This window comes from Mixophyes fleayi, chromosome 7, assembly GCF_038048845.1.
Source record: "Mixophyes fleayi isolate aMixFle1 chromosome 7, aMixFle1.hap1, whole genome shotgun sequence".
Classification (NCBI taxonomy): Eukaryota; Metazoa; Chordata; class Amphibia; order Anura; family Limnodynastidae; genus Mixophyes; species Mixophyes fleayi.
The window spans coordinates 15,705,121-15,732,553 of NC_134408.1; the positions used below are offsets into that span (position 1 = coordinate 15,705,121).

The window sequence follows — 27,433 nt, forward strand, 5'->3', positions numbered from 1 at the left end:
GGGGAAACCATTGAAACTATCTTCTTGGGGGTAATATATATGCAGCGTAAATCTACTTCTTAGATTACTTGGATTTAATATATAATAACCACACAGAAAGAACAGAGTAGGATCTTATGGTGCCATTATATACCACAGGTTGAGGTTCTGTTCTGTTGTTTGGTCCTTCGTGCTCTATATTGAAGGGTCTCTCAGAGCAAAGGACGTTATTTGAAGCAGCAAATTTGTGTTTTTCAGCCATGTCTTTATATCACCAGGCAGAGTTGCTCATTGTCATTGTCCTGCAACAGCAAGCTGCTCTCAAGAGACAATTGTATCCAATGCAGAAAGAACGGCAGGGCCCCGCTGCATCTCAGGACAATGTAAAATTAGCAGTGCTGCTTAATTATATAGATACATGACTGAAAAACACAGCAGGAAGCAACGCCAGACCATATTCTGTGGATAGTCCTGATAACACATAAGTAAGGAAATCACCTGATCTACTGACTAGTACACAGTGCTGAAGGAATGATATAAGCCCTAACCACATAATCCTCCCAACCACAGCTTTAACGCATCCAACCATGAACTATTTTCCTGAAGCCACGCCCCTTCACAATAGGAATCCAAAAATCGTGAGTTGACAAAAAAAAGCAGGACTACATTTAATATTATTTGTTTATCACCAGACATATGATCATGTCCCATGACTAATTAGCATCGTGTGAATAATAAACAACTTGGTGTTACGGACTTACCTTATCCCCGCCGCTCCGTCCAGCCGCACTTCCGCATTCAGGACCATGTGACCGCACCCGGAGGCGGTCACATGACCACAACCTAGAGGCGGGGATTTTGAATCCCCGTCTGTATAAAAACCTCACTCTGACACTCGCTGAGTGTCAGAGCAACACTTACCTGTTCCTGGCTCCTGCTCTTCGTAGATTGCAGTGTCTTCCTGTTTCCAGTGTCTCCTGTGTGCTGATCTCTGCCTGTTTGACTTCCCTGGCTCTCTAATCCCTGTGTACCGACCCGGCTTGCTGACCATTCTCCTATTCTTGTGACCCGTGTACCGAACCTGGCTTGTTGACTCCGAGTTGCCTTCTGATTCTGCCTGACTCCAGTCCTGTGTACCGAACCGGCTTGTTGACTCCGCTACCACCGCTTCACTCCGCTGTACTACATCTTGAGGCGAACCTGGGGACCGCGACCTGCGACTCCTGGCAGCGAAGCCCACCCCGCCTTGCGGCGGTTCTTGGTGAACACCGGGGAGATCGTTAGACTCCGCACCTCAGGTAAGCCAGCGCTAATCAAGATTAGTAATATAGTATCCAGAATCTGTTACAGTTTGCTCTGACCATGGATACCACAGCTAAAGATCTGTTGGAGCATTTAGTAGGAAGGATGGATAAACAAGAAGCTAACCAAGAGCAACTTTTAAAATTCCTCAATAGTCTATCCACTCGCTTGGATGTTGTCCAGAACACCCTAGTGGCTGGTGGATCACCTGGGCCGGCAGTGGCCCCTGTACCTCAGGCAGCAGCAGCAGCTTCTTCCTCGCAGCTACGGTTACCTAACCCACCTAAGTTCGATGGAGACCCTAAAAATTGCAGAGGATTCTTAAATCAATGCTCTATACAATTCGAGCTTCTACCTGGGAACTTCCCCTCCGGAAAAACGAAAGTGGCCTATGTGATTTCGTTATTGTCCGGTCAAGCTTTAGCATGGGCTTCCCCCTTATGGGAGAGGGACGACCCCATTCTACATAACTTCAACCTCTTCTTGTCCACCTTCAAGAAAATATTTGATGAGCCAGGAAGGGTGTCCAATGCCGCTTCCGGCTTACTACGACTCCGCCAGGGAAACCAGTCTGTGGGGCAGTATGCGGTCCACTTCAGAACCATGGCCTCTGAACTTCGCTGGAATGATGAGGCTCTAGTAGCTACATTCTGGCAGGGCCTTTCAGACCGAATCAAAGACGAGTTGGTATCCCAGGAACTCCCTACATCTTTGGACGACATTATCTCCCTCTGTGTCAAAGTTGATTTGCGTTTCAAGGAACGTAATTCCGAGAAGGAACAGTCGCGGCGTAGCATGATTCGCTTGGCCCCCAACTTCCAAACCCCTGTTCTTCCCCCTGAAGAGCCCATGCAACTTGGGAGGACCCGCCTATCAGCCGAAGAGAGGGAGAGGAGATTTCGGAACAAGTTGTGTTTATATTGTGGAGAGAGTGGCCATCTTCTGAGTTCTTGTCCCAAACGCTCGGGAAACGACAGGGCCTAACGAGTTCTGGAGCTGTGTCGTTGGGCCTCTTTTCTCAGTGTCAGTCAGTTCCCAATAGTAATGATTGCCTGTCTATTCCCATTTCCCTTCAGTTAGGACAAAAGACCTTCCCGCAGTCGGCTCTTCTAGATTCCGGGGCCGCAGGAAATTTCATTTCTGCCACAGTAGTAAAACAATTCGCTATTCCCACACAAGCCTTGGAACAACCCATTTCTCTGATGGCCATTGATGGGGGAAGAATCCCTGAGGGGTCCATCTTGGTACGCACTATTCCTCTTCTACTTCAGATAGGAGCACTTCATCGGGAGAAGATTTCTTTTCTAGTAATACAAAGATCTACCAACCCAGTCATCCTAGGACTTCCTTGGTTTCGTGCCCACTCTCCCACCTTGGACTGGAAATCTGGTCACATATTGTCCTGGGGACAGTCCTGCTTCTCTCGCTGCCTACAGAGAGTGGTTCCCCCGAATAGTCCCAGACGTACCCAAGAATTTCCTGTGACTCTCCTGCCTGAGCCATACCAAACCTTCTCTGATGTTTTCTGTCAACAAGAGGCCACTAGACTTCCTCCTCACAGAATCTGGGACTGTGGCATTGATCTGATACCTGGTAAACCCATTCCCAGGGGCCGTGTTTACCCCCTTTCCCTCCCGGAATCTAAGGCTATGGAGGAGTACATCCAAGAAAATCTAAGCAGGGGCTTCATCCGCAAGTCTGCCTCCCCAGCTGGGGCTGGCTTCTTCTTCGTAAAAAAGAAAGATGGGGCCTCCGCCCTTGCATTGATTACAGAGGCCTGAATGCCATTACCGTTAAAAATCGGTATCCTCTGCCACTGATTTCTGAACTATTTGACCGGATCAAGGGTGCCACCATCTTTTCTAAACTTGACCTCAGAGGAGCGTATAACCTTATACGCATTAAGGAGGGGGATGAATGGAAGACGGCGTTTAACACCCGAGACGGCCACTTTGAATATCTAGTCATGCCTTTCGGGCTATGCAATGCCCCAGCCATATTTCAGAGCTTTATGAATGAGCTGTTTCAAGACCTCTTGTACCAATCTGTAGTCATCTACTTGGACGACATTCTCATCTTTTCTCAAGATCTAGCATCTCATCGTACTCATGTATTGGAGGTCCTCTCTCGTATCCGAAAAAATCAGTTATTTTGCAAATTGGAGAAATGCACCTTCGAGCAGAGACAAATTCCCTTCCTGGGATATATTATTTCGGGCACCGGTCTACAGATGGATCCCACAAAATTGAAAGCCATACTTGACTGGCCCCAACCTTCAGGCCTTAAAGCCACTCAACGCTTCCTAGGATTCTCCAACTATTATCGTCAATTTATCAAGGGGTACTCCTCTCTCGTGGCTCCCATCACAGCATTGACCCGCAAATCTGCTAACGCTGGTATTTGGTCCTCTGAGGCTATCCAAGCCTTTATATTATTAAAGTCTCTCTTTTCATCCGCACCCATTCTTCAACAGCCAGATTGTTCTCGTCCCTTTGTCCTGGAGGTAGATGCCTCTTCTGTTGGCACAGGAGCCGTACTATCACAGCGAGGTCCTTCTGGAAAACTTCATCCCTGCGGATTCTTTTCCCGTCGCTTTTTACCTGCTGAGAGGAATTATGGGATTGGCGACAAAGAGCTCCTGGCCATCAAATTGGCTCTCTCCGAATGGAGACATTTACTAGAAGGAGCACAATTCCCTATCACCATATATACCGACCATAAGAATTTGCTGTACTTACGCACTGCCCGATGTCTAAATCCTCGACAAGCAAGGTGGTCCTTATTCTTCTCACGCTTTGATTTCAACATCACTTTTCACTCAGGATCTAAGAACACGAAGGCAGACGCCTTATCTCGCTCTTTTGATCCAGCTGACATGGAATCCTCGGAGGATAAGAAATTCATTGTAAATCCATGTCAAGTATTGGCAGCTACACACCTGAAAAAGGGCTGCCCTCCAGGCAAAACATTCATCTTGCCACATCTACGCACCCGGCTCCTTCACTGGGCTCATCACTCACTCTTCTCTGGGCATGCCGGCATTCGCAAGACCTGGGACTTATTGTCCCGAAGCTACTGGTGGCCTTCCTTGCTGGAGGATGTGAAGAAATTTGTTGCTGCTTGTTCCAAATGTGCTCAACACAAGACCTCTAGGAAGAAGCCTTATGGATGCTTGCTCCCATTACCCATTCCTGATTACCCTTGGTCACAGATCTCCATGGATTTTATCACGGACCTTCCCCCTTCCAAATCCTGTACTGTAGTGCTTGTGGTCACGGATCGCTTCTCTAAAACAGCTCACTTTATTGCTCTCAAAGGCCTTCCTTCTTCCTCCTCCTTAGCCGATATTTTTATTAAAGAAATATTTCGCCTCCATGGCTGTCCTCAACATATTGTCTCCGATAGGGGATCACAATTCATATCAAAATTTTGGCGGTCTTTTTGCAATAAATCCGGGATTAAGCTTGACTTCTCTTCCGCATATCATCCCCAGTCCAATGGGGCTACTGAGAGAACCAACCAAGAATTAGAGAAGTTTCTAAGAATATTTATCTCTAGTAACCAAGACAACTGGGTGGACCTTCTCCCTTGGGCCGAGTTCGCCCATAACAACCATTTTCATGAGGCCATCTCTAACTCCCCCTTTTTTGTTCTGTATGGCTGCCATCCTAGACTACCCACCTTCTCTCAAGTCTCATCTTCTGAAGTTCCAGCAGTGGACTCTCTGGTTCGTAACTTCTCTGATATTTGGGAACAAACCAAGACAAACTTAAAACAAGCAACTACTCGTTCCAAAAAATTCTACGATAAAAGGAGAAGAATGACTCCAAGTTTTGCAGTTGGTGACAGGGTGTGGCTATCCACCCAGAACATTCGTTTAAAGGTTCCCAGTAAAAAATTTGCTCCCAAGTTTATTGGCCCATTTGCTATATCTGAGATTATTAATCCCGTAGCCTTTAGATTGAGTCTGCCTCCCTCCTTACGCATACCCAATGTCTTCCATGTCTCCTTGTTAAAACCGATGGTAACCAACAGATTCTCCACCTCATCCAGAACTCCTCCTCCTGCTGTGGATCGGGATCAAGTTGAATACGAGATTAAAACTATCCTAGATTCTCGTAAAGTTCAAGGTGCCATACAGTTCTTGGTGGATTGGAAGGGTTACGGTCCTGAGGAGCGCTCATGGGTAAGAGCCATTGACCTACATGCTCCCCGTCTACTTAGATCCTTCCATAAAAAATTTCCTTTGAAACCCTATTAGGTGTTCGGAGTCCACCTTTATGGCAGGGGGTACTGTTACGGACTTACCTTATCCCCGCCGCTCCGTCCAGCCGCACTTCCGCATTCAGGACCATGTGACCGCACCCGGAGGCGGTCACATGACCACAACCTAGAGGCGGGGATTTTGAATCCCCGTCTGTATAAAAACCTCACTCTGACACTCGCTGAGTGTCAGAGCAACACTTACCTGTTCCTGGCTCCTGCTCTTCGTAGATTGCAGTGTCTTCCTGTTTCCAGTGTCTCCTGTGTGCTGATCTCTGCCTGTTTGACTTCCCTGGCTCTCTAATCCCTGTGTACCGACCCGGCTTGCTGACCATTCTCCTATTCTTGTGACCCGTGTACCGAACCTGGCTTGTTGACTCCGAGTTGCCTTCTAATTCTGCCTGACTCCAGTCCTGTGTACCGAACCGGCTTGTTGACTCCGCTACCACCGCTTCACTCCGCTGTACTACATCTTGAGGCGAACCTGGGGACCGCGACCTGCGACTCCTGGCAGCGAAGCCCACCCCGCCTTGCGGCGGTTCTTGGTGAACACCGGGGAGATCGTTAGACTCCGCACCTCAGGTAAGCCAGCGCTAATCAAGATTAGTAATATAGTATCCAGAATCTGTTACACTTGGATGTATGAACTTCACACGCTATAGAGATGTTACGTATATGTATTATTAGAGTATATGATACCAAGTTCACAGAGTGAAGGAGACACTTGCGGGGGGTCAATTTCATTAAAGGAATGGTTTAATGTGTGGAAAACGCAAGTCTCGGCACATGCACAACTCAAAGGTGGTAACACACAGACCCTGCTGAGCTGAAAACAATTACAATAGGTATTGATACACAATGTATTGTGCCTAAAAATCATGTACACACCATGCACCATCTTATTCAAGGAGCCGGTTTGTCTCCAGAGGACTAGTGTAGATCTAAATTATTTCGGTCGTTATTGGGCTTGTTGGTAAATTTGGTTAGAAGATGACTGTAGATCACCTTTGTGTGCCTTATCTGACCGTACAAGCAGATGTGCAGGCAATGGCTTGACTGCTTAACATAAGATCCAACAAGCGAGTCCCTACATGTGGGGCCAAATTGAACATTGCACCTGTTGCCTGACAACTCAAGGCAAACAGGAGGATAGTCTTGTGTGTGGCCAGCATAGCCAAGCTAAATCTAGCAACAAGGACTGTTACCTCAAGATGTTTCCCTGAACCCTAAATCACAATCGGTGATGCTGTATGATATGATATGATCACAGTGGATGAGGATGTTGAAACATGCATAAATAGATTTATTTAAAATACTTGTATTACAAATTTGAATTTGAGTAATACTTTTATTGGCCCAATTTCCTTTCTGATGAAAAGTATCACCAGTGTTTTAATGAGATAATGGACCTGACAACGCTATACTTAATATTAGACGGTGGTTGGTTCAATCAGATCGCAAGCAAAGAGAATGGGCAGGATTGAGAACTCGCTGTTATGTTTTCATCTGCTTTGCTTTCTGCTTGTTACTTAGATCTGCTATGTAGTTTGTGAGTCTGCATCTGAGTGCTGATTGGAAGGCTGCATATTATAAGCTCTTGCCTGTCCTGCACTCCTTGCAGTGACAGTGTTACACTCTAGCTTCCTGGTTCCTGTGTGATTCTGACCTTGCACAAAGCAGTGCCTGGTTCTGCATTCAGCGGTCTTCTGGTTGCTGATAACTGGCCTTGTATCTGCATGCTATTCGTATACTCAGGCACAGACTGCTCTAGTTATCATTGCTCACTCTGCAGAGCATTCACAGTGAAGATTGAGTTATATTCCTGCATTGCCACAAAGACTGTAATATTTCTGCATTGCCACAAAGACTGTTATATTCCTGCATTGCCACAGATACTGTGTTATATTTCTGCATTGTCACAAAGGCGATGTTATATTCCTGCATTTCCACAGAGACCGTGTTATATTCCTACATTGACACAGAGACTGTTATATTCCTGCATTTGCCACAAAGGCTGTGTTATATTTCTGCATTGCCACAAAAAAACGTGTTGTATTCCTGCATTGCCACCGAGATCTGCAATGCAGATTATATTCATGCACTGTCTTTTGGCTGAGACTCATCCCTGCACTACCTCCTCAGAGTCTGTGTTTTCACATGTCTTTTTTTTTTATCACTGCTTTATATGCAGTGAACTGCAATAAACTCCATATTAACATCTTCTCGTATTTCTGTGAATTCCTGCCACTCGCACATGCGCATTGGAATTGAAAGGCAACATTTGGATTTTCAGTTCCACTAATGTATTCCTGCCAAGACTTACCCTTAGTAGTGAAGTGGGCAGGATACGAGCCTCCGTGATGCATTTTGTGGGGATTTGCCTCATTTTGCCCCAACCCCCACAGGGGGGGGGGGGCAAAATAACACGATTCACCACAAAACACGTCATGGAGGCTCGTATCCTGTCCAAATCACTAGGAAGGGGGCAGGATATGGGAGAATAGCTTTTGGGGTGGGATTGTCCCACCTATATTGGGACACTTAGTAGGCAAGAGCATATTCTTGTCCCATGCCTCAGGCTACATTCATGGGTTCAACACACAAAGTAGCTGTGTGTGGACGCAACATACGTACATATTATTAGTGTCAAGCTCACTAAACATCTGTTGCTAAAAAACATTTTTCTTTGTTACTGAGGTATTTGATTGACAGGTCCAATCATAACCATTGTCATATAGAAAACAGTATGTAGGTCCCTGGAAACTTAGAGAGAATTGACAAATAATGCAATATTCCAAATAGCGACTAGCCCAAATTAGAAATGTCTATAACACAGCGATACGTTTTCTAGATGAACTACATTTCTCCTTCTAGAATAAACATCCAGGGAAAAAATTCATTGAAAGCATTGGAGTCAGTCAGTGATTTTACCCCTGGTCACAGAAATGCCTATTAATCTGCTTACATGCACTTATTTGATCCTATGTGAACTGCAAGCACTTGCTGAGGAAAGCCTTTTAGGGCTTATAAGTTTTGCTAGTGTACACCATTAAAATCACTCTTGGCGTTGCCGCCAAGCATGAGAGTAATCCTATTTCCTGGCTCAGAGCCCAGAACAGTCATCGTCACTCTCTCAGAAATATACCTTCTCTTTGCCATGTTGTATTTCTAAAATAAGCCAGCTTTATTTGCATTCACTACACGACGTAACAAACGGCTTTACATTTCAATAGCGGCTTTTAAGTGTGTTCCAGCGTGTTTGAGAAAGCACCAGCAGTGTCCCAAGAAAATTACGAGCAAATTATATCCAGGAAATTCAGCTTAATTTCAGGCCTCTATTCCGCCTACAGTTTTATGTGTTACTTATTCTGCGGATATTTAATGGCAGCGTCATCAAAATGGACTGCTGCAGGGAGCATAAATTTGGACTTCTTTTATCTTCTCCAGCAAAGGCGGAACTCGGATTTCTGGCATTCTGGACCCCCTCTTCAGCATGCTATTGTCCAATTTAACCATGCTATGCCCCCCAAGGCATTGGAAGCTTAGCTATAAATATAACGTTTGCACAAATGCTAGAGGAGTGGCACTATGCGGCTGTCCATCATATATATATATATATATATGTATATAAAAACACAACAGATCCACACTTGGAAAGCCCTATCTGTGTGGAGTTTGTATGTTGTCCTCGTGTTCGTGTGGGTTCCCTCCTGGTGCTCCGATTTTTCTGCGTGTGTATTCATGCGGTAGGGAATGTAGACTGTAAGCTCCACTGGTGCAGGGACTGATGTGAATGATAAAATATTCTCCGTAAAACATGTAAATTTATGGACACACCGCGCAGTACATTTTTACAAACATGATTATGTACGACCATGTGGGTGTATTCATACTAGATGCAGAAATTGATTCTGCATCTACATGCAAAAAAAAAAATATTTTTCAGGGCTAGATATTGAACTGTATGTCAGAAGTTATGGATTTAGCAGGTGCATGCAGAATTCGGAATGTCCGCAAAGTCCCGGAATCCTGAAAGACCTTATCTGTAGGGAGTGGAGCTTTCCACGCCTGCGACACCCACTAGATGACATGTCACCAAGCTCCGCCCACCTCAATTTAGACTACCTAATCTTTGAATCTCCCGAAAGTGAGGTAGGAAAATTGGGAAGTATGGGAGGTAGTCATCGGGCAACAGCCATTATTATCAATGGAATGCCTTATGCATCGCTTAGACCCTAGGTTCCCAAACTGTGCACTGGGGGCACAGAGTGTGTGGATGCAGAGGGGGCCCAGAGTGTGTGGATGCAGAGGGGGCACAGAGTGTGTGGATGCAGAGGGGGCACAGAGAGTGTGGATGCAGAGGGGGCACAGAGAGTGTGGATGCAGAGGGGGCACAGAGAGTGTGGATGCAGAGGGGGTACAGAGAGAGGATGCAGAGTGGGCACAGAGAGCGTGGATGCAGAGGGGGCATAAAGGATGCAGAGGGCCCAGAGTGAGTGGATGCTGGGGGCACAGAGTGTGTGGATGCAAAGGGGGCACAGAGAGTGTGTGGATGCAGAGGGGCACAGAGTGTGGAGATGATGCAGGGGCACAGAGTGAGTTAGCTGTAAATTATTTTTTTACAGAAATATAATTAAAAACAATATATAAAAATATTATTTTCCCTTGGATTTATGTGTATTATTTTTGCATACAACTAAATAAGTATTTCTGTCCTGACTAGAAAATTATTACATTTTTTGACCCAGCTACTTATAAAATGGGACTGCTCTGTAATTATTTTGGAGGGGTGCCTTGAAAAAATTATGAAGACTCTAAGGGTGCCACAAACTGCAAAAGTTTGGGAACCACAGACATATATCATTCATCCCTACATTATTGATTGGATTGGTTGAATATTCAAGACAGAGTGTGCATGATGTGGGGAGCTCTGGTTGTCCCTATGTTTTCCGCTAAGCCAGTGTTGGCTAACCTGTGACACTCCAGGTGTTGTGAAACTACAAGTCCCAGCATACCCTTCCAGCAAAAAGCTGCTATATATTGTCAAAGCATGCTGGGACTTGTAGTTTCACAACACCTGGAGTGTCACAGGTTAGCCAACACTGTCCTATGCTAAAAACACTTCTTTAATATCACACATCCCTGACGCTGGTATACATGGCAGTGAGGGGGCATCACTCAGTGGGACATATTCCCCATTAGTGCCCAGTTGGGGGGATAATCAGGACGTCGGACGTTGGCCCCACATCCTATTTCCATTCAGATTCCCAGCAACCAATAGTTATCTCATGGGACAATTTGGTTAGTGGCTAAAAGCGGCGTAACGATGGGACCAAATTCAGGGGCAAACGCAGGATTTGTAGAGGGGGGTTTCCACACCACGCCACCAGTGGGCGTGACCAGCATGTATGGGGGTGTGGCTATAATATTACATCACTTGGCTGCTCTCCAACTCTTCCTATCCCTATAATATACATGGGCAATGCTGTGTGCACTACTGTTAGGTGCACGCAGCTCTCCATTTTCAAGCAGAGCCGTGTGAAGCAGGGGTAGGGTCCAGCCACCTCAATTATACAGTGCCCCAAGCTCGGAGGGGGGTTTCCTGGCACTAGGACACACCTTGTGGCCTACTCAAAATTGGGCCATCCTTTATGGACCCTTGCTGCACATGGGGGTCCCAGAGAACGTCATGTTACTGAAATGAAATTACTAATGCTAGCAGGCAGCACCTCGTATTTAAAAGCAAAAATCACTTTTTTTTTTTTTTTTATCGATAATGTCCCTTTTAAAAGCTTGCAAAGTTCATGATATTTACATTTAAAAGTAAGAAAATATATTTTCTGCACTGATTATGGTTTACTCTGCACATCGTCAGTGCTTCGATTTCTTCATTACTAGCCAAATGCACAGCCCTCCTCCATGCCTAAAAACTAGTCATATCTGAGGGAGCATGGCAACCAGCACGTGTCAGGCCAGCACCACTATAGTATTTGTCTTCGGGTGATCATGGTATTAAAAATAACTAGTAAAATTAGGCTGGTCAGCGTGCAGACTGCTGGCGCAGACGACACAGAGGTGCTGTTCTCAGATGATGAACTACTGAGAGGCCTGTAATTAGGATGTCACAGCTACGCACTTATGTTACCATGACAACAACCACTACAGCCTAGGGATCAATGCAAGAAATCGTCCCTGGGAGGTTCAATAAGAAGCAGAAGAGGATGATGGGAATAAGAGCACATATAGGACACTGAATAAATACAGAGATGGATACAAATTATGTTTTGTAGTCAGTGTAGGCTTCAAGCTTTCCAATCAGAACTAAATGTAGTAAAATTCAGCCTTCAGCTGTTGTGGAACTACAAGATTTAGGAGGCTGGCAGTTCCACAAGAGGTGAAGAGACAGATTTTGCTTCAAATTCTGGGGAACCACAAGTCTCAGCATGTCCTGTTAGCTAAAGGCTTTAGAGAGATGATCTCTCTAAACATAGTTCTGAGCAGGTGACACTTGCCCTAATATAATGCACAAGAGTAGTGCTCCAATTTTTTGTCTAATAAAATTATTAATGTTCTGAGTCTGTCTATATCTTCCCGCGATTCAGAGACAACCCAACACTTACGCCCCCACTCACTGTCACCCTCTTTTTGTCCCCCCACTCCTCTTTAGATTGTAAGCTCTCACGATCAGGGCTCTCTTACCTGATTTCCTGCCTACACAATGCTACTTTCCAGCACCGTCTGCCTGGTCTCTAAGTTCCAGCCCTGTTTCTCGTGCCCACACTTCCGGGCACAGGCTTGATTCATATTGATATACTCTACTCCCTGATTTGTCCCCATCCCACCTCTGTATTCCCCTCCTGTACTCTTCAACCTTCTGCTCTTAATTTAAACTGTAGTTGTTTCTCCCCTACAATTTAATGCACTTCTGTTTGTTCATTACATAATTTTGTAGTTTGCTCTAACCCCCATTGTAAGAATAATAATAATAATGATAATATTGCTCCTTTAAAGAAGTCAATAAAAGGCCATGAGAGAAAGATGTTAAATATTTCCTGCTTTTCCCATCTAAATTCCGGGTACATTATTATTATTATCATAGAAGTAACAAACCACAGTGCTCCGCAGCGTCATACAGTAGGGAAAACAGAACATACATAAAACACATGATATGAAACCACCAGATTCTTCATTACTCTTGATGAGGCAAAGGACATAAATGACCCATTATCTTGACTTTTAGTTGTTCTATGCTCCAGATTCAGTGCATATGCTTCTCCTTCCAGATAAGTGCTACATGTGCATTTGTTCCTAAAAGAGAAGTGGTTTTACGAGGTGGCATATTGTGCATTTACCACTCCTGGTTTTTGTTTCCCTGGAGAACCCATTAGACTGCTCCACAGTTGCCATTTATAGACTGTCAATGTGTAGCGTTTAGTTCACTCATTGTTTGGTGTAGTCATGTTACGGTTGAGGCTAATCTGTTTTGTGTAGTCATGTTAGGGTTGAGGCTAATCTGTTTTGCGTAGTCATGTTAGGGTTGAGGCGAATCTGTTTTGTGTAGTCATGTTAGGGTGGATCTTGAATTACATATCAGTAGACATTTTAAAAAAGTGTTACAAGCTATACCAAGCAAATCTGACAATCAAGCAGGAAGGAGCTGACACTTACTGTATCCACAATCCCTCCACCGGAATGACCTCCCACGCTCCATTAGACTGTCCTCTAATTTGTGCACCTTCAAACAAGCACTTAAAACTCATTTGTTCCTCAAAGCATACCACCCTTACACCTAACCTTCTCTCCATGCCTGATCTCCTCACCTCTCTCTTCCCCTGTCCCGCTACTCGCTCTTCTTGTGATTAATCTCCTCTGACTTCCCATTATGCCTCCTGTCTGTTTACCCTCCCTTAAGGATTTAAGCTGTTATGAGCAGGGCCCTCTTCCCTCCTGTCTCTCTACCTTTTCTTCTCTTCCAACTCCGCTATGCTAGCTATGTTTGGAGCTCTTCAAGTACTGGTATTTTTGTTCAGTGTTCTGTACTGTACTACCCTGTATGATCCACTGTCTGTTTCTGTACGGCGCTGCGAAAATTTTGTGGCGCCCTATAAATAAAGATAAATAATAATACCATAGCTCACTCTCTAGAATTGATCTAGTATTTGTAAGCGCTTAACTTTATCCCCAGGTTTGTAGAGTTCCCTGGTTACTCTTTTCGCTGCCGTCCTGGTGTGCTCCAGGATCTGGCAACAAAGCTTGCTGTGGCTGGAGGACATCTTTGTTGGTACGAAGCATATGCTGTCCCAATTCCCCAAATGAGAGTTGGGCGATATGCATATGCACAGATAGCGTGTAGCTCTGCGGTCCTTAGGTTCCATAAGAACCGAGGAGCTACAGCACTATCAGTGCCTCATCCAGATGCTGACTCTTCTGCTAGCATTGTCAGGAATATATCAATAGCTCCTACACAAATAGGTTAAAGTACAGAGAAAGTAGTTTTGCTCAAGCGTGCACCACAAAAGCATTCCTTTCAAACAATTTAATGAAATATGCTTTCTGCATCTTCATGTGATTAATCCAGAAAATATAAGTAAACACTAGATTGGGGCTTATTCACTAACAGGGCTAAAGTTGCAAATGTGCATTAACCAATCAACCAATCAGCAATAACTTGTCATTGGATAACTTGCATTAGATCGAACAAAGCTTTTTGCTGATTGGCTGCTTTGCGTTACTGCACTTGTACAGTGGAGGCAGCAATTGTATGGACATAATTCATGAGAATGCAGCCTATCAATTCATTCAAAACTGTTGTCATCACTGAGACTCGAGGCACAAGATGCCTCATGACTCAGTAATGCCTAGTTTCTAGTGAATTAATAGGCTGAATATTGGTTCAATCTACAAAATGGCTGCCTCCCTTGCGTTGGCATGGGGACAGGTTAACTTACTTTCAATCCATAGGTTCCAAAATAAGTACTTCCATAACCACCCCTCGACAATACCAAGTTTTAAAGATTTCCCACTGAATAGATGCCTATTATTTAATATTTACCAACCAAATACATTTATTTATAAAATGTAATAAATGTATAATGCAAGTGAACTACTTCAAAAACATCTCTGCAGTCTCTATGCACAGTCTCAAGTACCTGGTTACCATAGCAATTGAGAATACATATTCAAAAAATAATAGCTGTACTTTCAAGGGAGAAGTAAAAGCAGATCTATTTAATGTCACGGATTCTACTAATGAAGTCAGTATAATTGTTATAGATACTGTAGATAAAGCTAATGGATTATCCATTTTTTATATAAGAGATTCTTTTAAAGTATTCTCATTCACTAAGAAAAGAAAACTGACAGGAACAATGTACAGTATAATAGCATTGCTCTATATGTGAGGATAGGAGAGGATTTGTATGATAGATATAGCTCTATACTGAGCCATGAGGAGAATCTAGTATAATTGTACACCAGGATTATACATTGACATTTTAATACATATTATGTTCTTATTGTTATTGTTTAAGATGAATTATTTTACCAAACAAAGACCACCTTTATAAAACGGCAGAAAGTATTCTTAACGTAGGAAATTAATTCCTCATTTCATTATCCATATTCTGTATTACATAGTACTGATAGTAAACATTGCAAAAGACACACTGAGAAACTGGTTGATTATGCCTACACGACTTATGTTTCTAAAATATGTGTTTTACACTACAGGGAATATTTGAAAGCTATATCTACTTTTTAAACTTATGTAAAAGCTGGTTTACAGGGTCCCTGGAGTGAATAGATGAGAGTTTTCTGACTACCAGTTCAGGTAACAGCCTGATTAACAGACAACAACTGTGCATGTTCCTATGCAAAGACAATAGTGCGGGAGAGCCTGCTACTTGTGTTTCACTGTCTTGGGAGAGTTCATTCTGATGCTTGACCATGACCAAATCAAATGAGATCTGGCCATTCGAGCAGCCTGGTAGAAAGGAGTTAAAGATTATGGTCTCTTCCCACAGGAATTATATCTAGCCTCTAATCCCTTGTCCATTTTCCACATTTAGTGAGCTACTCCTGTTATCCTCATCCTGCTTGCTGGCTCTCTCATGATTCCCTGATCCTTTTGTTGTTGAAGAGTTAAAATAAAATATGAGTTGTCACGGTGGAAGTTTAATTAAAAATTAAAATAATTTGACTATAATAATATAACTGTCAATATATGAATTTTACACAGATAAATTTCTTAGGAATTTGGCTAGTAACCTCAGTGGGGGACTAACTAGGTTAAATGCTTCAAAGGGCACACACATCTTCTCAGGAAGCCAGTTTAGCACATGCATGTCACAGATCTGCTTCCATATGATAATCCAATTCCGTCTAGCATCCATTTAGGATAACATTCCAGATAAAGGGGTTTTTTTTTAAGACAGAGAGACATTGGTATTGAAAGGTGTTAGTATTGTTAATTAACAAGTAGGTGTGACTTAGGGGTATCCATGAGTTTGCCAGACACAGGTGCTCCAGGCAGATTCAAAGAACACAGTTGTTAGCATCGCTGACACATGGTCCATGTATTTTTATAGAAAACATTAAACTTCAAAACAATCTTCTTCATATTTCATGAGACATCTCTGTGCCAATCTAAACTTGGGGACAGAATCTACAAAAAGTGTGCCACTTATAGATAGATAACAGCTGTAATGGGAAACTATCATAATCATGTATTTTCCTGGATATGGGGCCTAATAATGCCATATTTGATATGCAATTGTGTGGGAAATTACGATTATTTTATTGAATGGTGAATTTTGTCTCTGTGATGTGTCAGAGAAAAGATATGACAGGTATAATTTTGGGCTATTTCTGGATAGACTATGATTCACATCAATGTGGGAATTTCCTCCCCCATATCAGCATATACACTGCCCCACTAAGTAACTTAACAGGTCAACATGGTTAGAAACACCTGTGTGTTATGGGAAATTGTCAGTTTTGTTGAATCAATCCAATTGAGTGCCGTCCATTTCATTCTGCCATTCTGCGGCATACAGACTATAAGATCTATTTAAGTGCTCTGTTTTCTGCTCTTTTTTAATTTATTGTCTAACTATGTTTGACTGTGTTAACCCTTTTATTGCTTGACTGTATTAACCCTTCAAATGCAAGGATAGGAAGTGTTAACCTCTTTGGCTAACAAAGCACATAGAGTGTGCCAGCATGTACCTTTGTGTAACAGAGTTTTAGGGTCCTACTGCTAATACAATAGGCGGAGGCATTTATTAATCTAAGATTGGGTGCTGAAATCCTGTTTAACCCCTTGCAGTAACAACCAAATCATGGATGAGGTCAGCCTGTTCGTGACACTTGTGTTTAATCCTGATTTGGCTAATCACCCCTACCTTTGCTCCTGTACTTGAAGCCTGAACAAATTGCAAATATTTACCCACTGCATTATTCCTGTCCTAGCTCCTGAACCCTGGTCTGATTAATCACCTCCATTCTCTAACGTCCTCCAAATTCCTGCTTCATTGCAGCCTGTTCGTACAGTTTAAGGAGGATACCGGTCATCTTAGGACTTAATAGTCTACAATGTTCAAAAACAATCCTACCAATTTCAATTGGATAATTATCTGGCAATGCGGTCATTTTGGGGGCCACACACCCTGCATTATCTGTCCCAGTGCCCCGTATCAGTTACAACATCTGTGGCCAAGTTCAAACCTAGCTTAACTCATAATTAACCCACACTTACCCAACATGCATGAACATGTAGGTGAGGAAGCGCCAAGCCCGTGCACGATGTCCCGGATGGTAAACAAGGGGGCTCTTCATGTATTCAGGGTGGTATGTCTGTAAAACCCACTTGTTCAGTCTGACCCCATAACACAGGAACACGATGATCTAGAGTGGATGAGACAGACCTAAGAACAGTAGAAGAAGGCCAGTGGACTATTAACCCCTTAGGTAACAGAGCCTAGCAGAGATGCAATATATTTGAAGGCCTAAACAGCCCATATTAAAGACTGTTTGACCCTAAGCCCTGTTCTCATGGGATATCTTTAACAAAAAAAAAAAAAGACCCCACAAGATCTTATCTTGGACGCAAGCAAAGGAAACACAAGATTAGGGCCTAATTCTGTCTGGTTGCCCAATGATTCCATGCACAGGTAAACATAACCAACAGCCAATCAAATTTTAGACCTGCCGATAGAATCTGGTCATGAGTCGAATGAGCAGAACTGATTGTTTGCCTACCAGCATCTAGTGTTGGGCCAATTTAGTCGAAAGCTGCCACAATGGTTGATTGTATTTGGCCAACATTACGGCATGGATAAAAACACAGATGCATAATATTTCACGGGAACAGGGTGTTATCCAATGTAACACAAATTGAGTTTTCTGGCTTCAAAAGAAGTAAAATGTATTTGTGTTTATGTGCAACTTGCAATTGTGTTACTGTGACAATATCTTGTGATGTCCCAGAATGCTGTTTGTTAAATTACTGCTAAACCCAGTAGCAGTATCCGAATATAATTACTTATCTGATTATATGTAATAGATTGATATGGGTATGTGAGGTATAGAAAGATATGAGAGAGGGAGATGAGATATATATGGGAGATAGATATGAGATAGATAGATAGATAGATAGATAGATATGAGATAGATAGATAGATAGATAGATAGATAGATATGAGATAGATAGATAGATAGATATGAGATAGATAAGTAGATAGATATGAGATAGATAAATAGATAGATATGAGATAGATAGATATGAGATAGATATGAGATAGATAGATAGATAGATATGAGATAGATAGATATGAGATAGATATATAGATAGATATATAGATAGATAGATAGATAGATAGATAGATAGATATGAGATAGATAGATAGATAGATATGAGATAGATAAATAGATAGATATGAGGTAGATAGATAGATAGATATGAGATAGATATATAGATAGATATATAGATAGATAGATAGATATGAGATAGATAGATAGATATGAGATAGATATATAGATAGATAGATAGATATGAGATAGATATATAGATAGATATGAGGTAGATAGATAGATATGAGATAGATAGATAGATATGAGATAGATAGATAGATAGATATGAGATAGATAAATAGATAGATATATAGATAGATAGATATGAGATAGATATGAGATAGATAGATAGATAGATATGAGATAGATAGATAGATATGAGATAGATATATAGATAGATAGATAGATATGAGATAGATAGATAGATATGAGATAGATAGATAGATAGATATGAGATAGATAAGTAGATAGATATGAGATAGATAAATAGATAGATATGAGATAGATAGATAGATAGATATGAGATAGATAGATAGATAGATAGATATTAGATAGATAGATAGATATGAGATAGATATATAGATAGATAGATAGATATATAGATAGATAGATAGATAGATATGAGATAGATAGATAGATAGATATGAGATAGATAAATAGATAGATATGAGGTAGATAGATAGATAGATAGATAGATAGATATGAGATAGATATATAGATAGATATGAGATAGATATATAGATAGATAGATAGATATGAGATAGATAGATAGATATGAGATAGATATATAGATAGATAGATAGATAGATAGATATGAGATAGATATATAGATAGATATGAGGTAGATAGATAGATATGAGATAGATAGATATGAGATAGATAGATAGATATGAGATAGATAGATAGATAGATATGAGATAGATAAATAGATAGATATATAGATAGATAGATATGAGATAGATAGATAGATATGAGATAGATAGATAGATAGATATGAGATAGATATATAGATAGATAGATAGATAGATAGATATGAGATAGATAGATAGATATGAGATAGATATATAGATAGATAGATAGATATGAGATAGATAGATAGATAGATATGAGATAGATAAATAGATAGATATGAGGTAGATAGATAGATAGATAGATAGATATGAGATAGATAGATAGATAGATATTAGCTAGATAGATATGAGATAGATAAGTAGATAGATATGAGATAGATAAATAGATAGATATGAGATAGATAGATATATAGATAGATAGATATGAGATAGATAAAAAGATAGATACGAGATAGATAGATAAATAGATAGATAGATATGAGATAGATAGATAGATAGATATGAGATAGATAGATATAAGATAGATAAATAGATAGATTTGAGATAGATAGATAGATAGATAGATATGAGATAGATAGATATGAGATAGATAAATAGATAGATATGAGATAGATAGATAGATATTAGATAGATAGATATTAGATAGATATGAGATATATAGATAGATAGATATGAGATAGATAAATAGATAGATATGAGATAAATAAATAGATAGATATGAGATAGATAGATATGAGATAGATAGATAGATAGATAGATATGAGATAGATAAAAAGATAGATACGAGATAGATAGATAAATAGATAGATAGATATGAGATAGATAGATATAAGATAGATAAATAGATAGATTTGAGATAGATAGATATGAGATAGATAGATATGAGATAGATAAATAGATAGATATGAGATAGATAGATAGATATTAGATAGATATGAGATATATAGATAGATAGATATGAGATAGATAAATAGATAGATATGAGATAGATAAATAGATAGATATGAGATAGATAGATATTAGATAGATATGAGATATATAGATAGATATGAGATAGATAAATAGATAGATATGAGATAGATATGAGATAGATAGATATGAGATAGATAGATATATATGAGATAGATACATAGATAGATATGAGATAGATAGATAGATAGATATGAGATAGATACATAGATAGATATGAGATAGATACATAGATAGAATTGACATGTTGACAATTTGACTGATTACTTGCCTGTGTTAGAGTAACAGCTGCCATGAAAATGGGCGGTGGGCATGGCCGATGTTGGTAAAAGTACCAGCGTCTCTCCATCTCCCCGGGTAAGATCTCATATGCCACATAGCGGACAAATCTCTTGTAGACGCCCAGCCCCGCCTGGTCCAGCAGAACATCGCGGGGGAGAGCTCTCTGACCGCTGGTGATGGCCCTCCGAAAGCTACTGGATCGCTTGCTGCTTATCTGTAGTAGTGACAGTAACAGTTATTCAGTATAAGCTAGAACTAAACTCTCATTACGTATCATAACTTTTATCACCAGACACACAGGTACCATGTCTGGAGACATGCTGAGTGCATAGACATCAATGGCCAACATGATAAAGACCGGTGATAATGAAGTGATGGAAAGCCGGACCTTGCATGGGGATTGGGTCACACATTCCATGTGACGGAATGTACAGTAGAATAATTATATTAATTGCTGAGAATACATATTTCTATCAGATGCAATAGACACAGCTACATCATCACTCACATTGCATAAAAATATATAACATGGAGCAGACAAGCAGCAAAATGCAAATATCAAAGTTGATTTAGAGTTTGCATGATATTTTTTATTCTCACTTTATATTTGTCTGATATAAATACTAAGGAAAGATATATAAAAGTATTCTTGTTGTAGGACTTTCCTATTATGATAATGCTGGTAATTCTGCTTCCAGGGCTCTTCATATACTATGTATGCAATGTAAAAATACCTAATATTATTAATTAATTTCACCGCTTCTGTTTTTAGAGTGTTCTTTTTCTTCAGGACTACACAAGGGAGAGTAACATACAAATTCCTCATTATACCTATACTGGGACATTTCATGGGGTATTTTGCATGATTGGAATAAAAGTCAAAGTACCCTAACCCTAGGTTGTAAAGCATTCCTATATGATCTAGCTCAGTTATAAGTAAATGGTTTTGTGTAACAATGCATGACCAGAAAGGATTTGTGTGCGCTCTGTGGCAGTGTCTGCTACAAACAGCAAGATAACAGGTTTACATCTGAATAACCACCATTTTCTTGTTGTCTTTTAAGATAAGACCTTCTCTATATATGATGATATGTGTGTGCTAAACATTTCCGCCCCCTCCACCCACATCTCGGTCACTCCCCTTCCAAAAGTGCGTTCTTCTTTCTTATCAGATATTTGTTGCTGGGGAAGGAGAGAAGGATAAGGAGCAGGGAAGAAAATCCACTGTATTTCCACATTAACTGTCCTGCATAAAACAGACAAAAGGTGATTTTTGAGGTAAGAGCCACTTTAAATCTCCGACATTTTCAGATATGAACCATAGAGGTAAAATACATTCCTCAGTGTTAAGGTGACATTTCTCTGCAGTTCTATAAAAAAGTAATACCCCTCATCCCGCTCCGTGAAATACCATCTAAAGCTCCTCCTACATCTTTAGAACAGTGTCTGACACAGGTAAAAAAGCTGAGACTGCAGTCATTTGAGCCACTGTGACATCAATCACTCCACCCCCTGCTTATGAAGCAACCAATCCACATCATGCATTTCTGCAAAACAAAACTGCAGAGCTGTCACTCTGCAGCTGCCCGGTTAGAGAAGCCCCTCCCTCCTAACATGGCAACAGAGCAGTGGCAGAGAGCATAGTGGCCATATATATGTATAAACACTCCAGTTAATACATAGACTTTGAAATATCCCTTAATAGCAAATAGTGGAATTACTTATTCATATATCCACTTTTCATGTTAATAAAATTAAAAATAAAATCACAATCAGTAAGGAGTTGTATTAGCTGAGGTTTCGTAATTATGAATGAGAGCCATTACAAATTGAAGCTATTTATAAAAACTGAGGATATTTGTACTAAAACTGCATGTTACAAGTTTGGCTCTTAAAGTATTACTTCATTTCATCCATTTGATAAAATCAGCATTCATAGACTGGAGATGCTACTCTATTATCTCTTGCAAAGAGTAGGGTAATAATATGCTTTATAACAAAGAGCAAATGCTTCCAGGGAAATAGATTTCATTTGTTTTATTGTCGTTAAATATGTATACAAATGGGGACGAAATCTGCTGTTGCAAACTCTGAGTTGTTGGACTCAAAACAAATGGGACATAAAATCATAAAAGTTACATAGACAGCTGCAAAACTGCGAACCCACGCAGCGAAATGATATTCTGTAACGTTATAGAACTTTTTATGTGCAATTGTGCCAATATGTTATAGGAAGTGCCCGGATTTCGGGTGTTAAGACCGCGGAGTCTGTGGGTGTACAAAAGATTGCATCTTCCGACGGGCGAGGACAGGCCGTTTTTGTTGCTAAACGCTGTCTAGGTGCAATTAGGTGCCTCGTCTTGTACCCACAAGCAAAAACAAGATCGCGTTTGGCTGGACAAGACACTTAAATGACAGACTATGCATGTAGAGAGCACATATATGGAGAGTTCCGTGTTTAGAGAGAGGCCACAGAGCCGTTTTCTCCTTACAGAGGGACTTGATTTTCACACGTTCAAATGGCAGAGATGGGGACCCGGGTCAGCAAGGCCGCTATGTACAAATTCCAAGTGCACTTCATATAGGAACCTGTATTCCTAGACCAATGGAATAATAACACATGACAGTGACACATATGAATAATGTAACACATAAATGAGGATAAAGTTAGTGGTATATAAGCAGAAATAAAGGAAAAGTGGCGATGAATGAAGGGGCTGGCTCCGAAGTGGTATTAGGTAGGAGTTTGAAGGGATGTCTGTAACTCTTCACTGCATCACTACAGCAGAGGTCTATTACATTTTTAAACTTAGGGGTAGATTTAACGAACATTCTAAAAAGGAAGAGTGGAGGCGTTGCCCCCAGCAACCAATCAGATTCTAGTTATCATTTATCTAGTACATTCTAGAATATGATAGCTAGAATCTGATTGGTTGCTATGGGCAACACCTCCACTGTTCCTTTTTAGAAGGTTCCATATATCTACCCCCTTAGATCCCATACTTTGGACCCAATGGTTTATTTTTCTCTCCTTTCCATTACTCACCAGGTCCACCAGCTGGGAGTAGCAGATTTGTCCCTCTTCATTGCCCTGTGAGAGGGCAAATAACATCTCCAGCTTGGCAGGATCCAGGGGCAGCTCATTGTTGCTCACCAGAGAGGCGAAGGTTTCAGCACATACAAAACCCGTGTTCTCTGGGTCAAGCTGAAGAAAGAAAGTCGGTGTTACTATAATATACAGGGTACGTGGGAATATCCATCCCCACTTATCGCCGGTGTGTACAACAAGGGAGCGGCTGCCTCTTTTCTCTGATCATACTTTGGGTGCATCGCTTTCTAACAATTATGGTATTAGACAATACAGACAGCACGCTCATAAAATGATTATATTGCTCTTGTGATGTATACAGACAGCAATCTCCATTAGCGCGGACAGGATGTTCTTATAATATAGATAGAAAGCGTCTCCTAACCCAGACAAACAGCTCTTTTATATTAATATTTTGACACGGATCGATTTAAAGAGAACCATTCTATGTATATATGGGCCGTTATACCAGGCAGCCTCTGCGTAAAACCCCTACAAGTCCACTTTGATTTAAAGGTTATAAAAATGAAAACACTGCAAAGATATGTCAGATGCGTTTGAGTTATGATATTTAATTTATAAAACAAATTGTGATACCCTTTAATAGGACAATGTGTCAGATTTATACTGACACAGCTTTAACATACAGCTCTCGTTCCCTGCTATGTGAAACGTCCACAACACAATGCATAAATTCTAATCCCCGAAATTGCTGATTTTGTTACTTGGCTCCAACCTATTAATATTCTTACTCTCATAAACCGCAAGCACAAATGCCTTATTCAATAACATAGTGCCACTAGAACAAACGGGCTGTAAGCAACAGCAATCAGTCAGATAATCACCTTAAAAGGATCATGGCTCTTAGGACCCCCTTAATTTTGGATGACTAATTCCCAGTGAGGGTCCCTCTGGTGAGTACCCCCATCGTTACCTGATACCCATCACCACACAGCAATGATTGACAAGAGGAGGAGTAGAATCAGAATGGACAAGAGACACTGTCACCCAGTGCGGTGCCCCATTCAGCTCACCCTCATGCCAATGCAGCATGAATCTCAAGGAGTGATTCTGCCCATCAGTTCTCTGCTCCTTCTCCTGTCAAAAAGTGCGGTCAAGACCAGCGCTGTTTTTACTATATACACAAACTATGCACATGCCTATGGGCAACGCGCTTCATGGAGCAGCAGGGAAATGGAATTAAATAATGTGTTTTTTATACTTTGCTATTTACCAGCAATTGGCATGGGGATTGTTTGGGAGCACATTTATTGATTTAGGGCATATTTACTCACAATACCTAAAGCAAGATCAACTCCTGGTGGCTTGTATCAGATAACGTTGGCTCTCCCACTGTAATGTATGCCCTTCCATTCAGCAGCATGCACAATTTCCAAGTTGCAAAGATGGAATCAATAAAAGCATATTTCTCTTAAGGATCTCCTTTGGGCTCTTTTACTATAAGAAACGGCACAAGACAGGGCTCTCCGTTGTCCCCCCTGGTCGTTGCCATAGCAATCCAGCCTTTGGTGGCAACCATTAGAACCTCTTTGGACATACGAGGACTGGAGGTGGGAGATCTAGAAAGATGTCCTCCTGACCCTCTAGCACCCTAAAATATCCCTTTTCAACCTTTTCAAGGTCTTGGACTTTGTATGGTTCTAAAATTAACTGCTCAAAGTCTGAGGCGATGCTTCTGAATGTCCCTCTCCCATGAACGTTTTGAACCCCGACTTCCACTTTGATTTTAAATGGAAAAAGAAGGGGATGAAATATTAGACATTCCTACGACTCTCTACATTCTGAAGATTGCCAGGGTCTCTTCTCCAGGGTCAACTGTGATCTCCTCTCCTGGAAACCCTTAATGATCTTGTGGCTGGGCAGGATCATTACGATAACAAAGAATATCCTTCCCAAATTTCTTTATCGTTTCCAGACAGTCCCGGTTAAGGTCCCCTTTTCAGAAGTCATAAATATAGAAAAACGTGTCTCCAGGTTTAACTGGAACAACAAAACGCCAAGATTCTGCCTAACCATGCTTAATAAAAATACCACAGTAGGGGTTTCCCAGACATTAAACTCTATTATTGAGCTGTCCACCTTAACCAAATCAGTCTCTTTTGGATCTCCCACCACCCTGTCATGGCTAAATATAAAGGCCAACGACCTCAAACTCATCTCTGCCTCTAGCTTATGGTGACTCTCTAAGCAAAACTGATCTAACTTTATCAAGTTATTACCGACTCTACATCTCTCAGCAACAATCTTGGATATGTGTAAATCCCAACTCACCTCACACTCCAGTTACCTGACCCTTGTCCCATCATGGCATAATCCTGATTTCCCCCTGGGCCTTAAACGTCAATATTCCCATCCTTGACTGATTGCAAACATTGGCTTTGCCTATGTTTTCTCTGACAAGGAGACTTGGATGACCTCTGAGACTTTCCAAAATAAGAACCTTGAACTCTCACATACATTCTTCAACTTTACACAACGAGACACTATCTGAGGACCCTTCTATCAGACGACCTTTCAGAAACCCTTCTGAGCTTGAAGGTCTCTGTATTACTTCCACTTTGAAGGGAGGCATGACCTCCTCACTCCATGAATTACTTTTTTGACATGGTCCAGGGGTCTCAATCCAGGCACGAGAGGGAATGGGAAAGGGACCTAGGCCCACCTCCTGAGGATGACTGCTGGGAAACAGAGAAAAGGTAGCAGGTTGCTCAACTTCATTAAAGATAATGCCTACAAAGTATGTTATAGGTGGTATTACACCCCTGACAAGCTTTCACTTATGCTTCCCTACACCTGAGGCACAGTCCACAATAGCTGGTGGACATGTCCAAAAATTTCAGTCTACTGGAACAAAGTCTGAGACCTTCTAGCCCTGCTTTTACCATGTCATGTTACTAAGGAACCTTGGACCTTCTTACTTTATCCACTTCAAGACATGGACAAGCACTTTGTCACATTGGCCTCCCAAATGGCTCATTGCCAAGTCCTGGAAACAGCGTGATCCACCCAAGTTTCTTCGCTTACGTCCTACATATGCTTCATAGAACGCTTTGGCTCCTTGGCTATCTCCACCAAGTCCATCCACATGACCTCACATTTCAATTTAATCCTGTACACAAAACTCTGATGTCGATCCATCAAATGCTTTTTCCTAGTGCACAAGTTACTAGATATTGTATTTGATTATCCTTCTTTTATGCTCTCCTGCACCCGCAATTACATAATCATCATGGTGACTTCCCTCCGGCCCTATCCCCTCCCCACCTTTCCTGTCCTACTCCTGGTCCACTTCTTGATTTTCTGTCTTTGTTTCCTTCCTGATTATTTATTATTATTATAAAATATCTGATCCTGTTAAATTGTACTTTATTATTCTTATTATTTTTATATGTTGTATCGACTCCTGATAAAATAAAAATTATAAGAATATAACCATCATCATTTATTTGTATAACACCACCAATTTCGCAGCGCTGTACAGAGAACTCACTCACATCAGTCCCTGACCCATTGGGGCTTACAGTCTAAATTCCCTAACATACACACAAACTAGTGTTAATTTTATTAGCAGCCAATTAACCTACTAGTTTGTTTTTTTGGGGTGCTGGAGGAAACCGGAGCACCTTGAGGAAACCAACGCAAACATAGGGAGAACATACAAACTCCACACAGATAAGGCCATGGTCAGTAATTGAACTCATGACCCCAGTGCTGTGAGGATGAAATGCTAACTACTGAGCCACTGTGCATGTTTTCGGATTCATTGTCTATGGATTACACGATATTTGGGCTCTTTGGGCGATATCTGGTGTAGCCAGGAGCCTGTTTT

The 27,433-nt window shown here is 41.2% G+C and overlaps 1 protein-coding gene across 1 annotated transcript in view; it reads right to left on the reverse strand.

Annotated features, from left to right (window-relative positions):
• RHBDL1 (rhomboid like 1) overlaps window positions 1-27,433 on the reverse strand; it is a 45,821-nt gene that overhangs the window by 6,499 nt on the left and 11,889 nt on the right. Inside the window, exons 2-4 of the mRNA XM_075179118.1 lie at window positions 23,542-23,700; window positions 20,485-20,709; window positions 17,300-17,448 (exon numbers count right to left, since the gene is read on the reverse strand). Coding sequence (XP_075035219.1) covers window positions 17,300-17,448; window positions 20,485-20,709; window positions 23,542-23,700 — 533 coding nt within the window. The remainder of the gene's footprint in view (window positions 1-17,299; window positions 17,449-20,484; window positions 20,710-23,541; window positions 23,701-27,433) is intronic.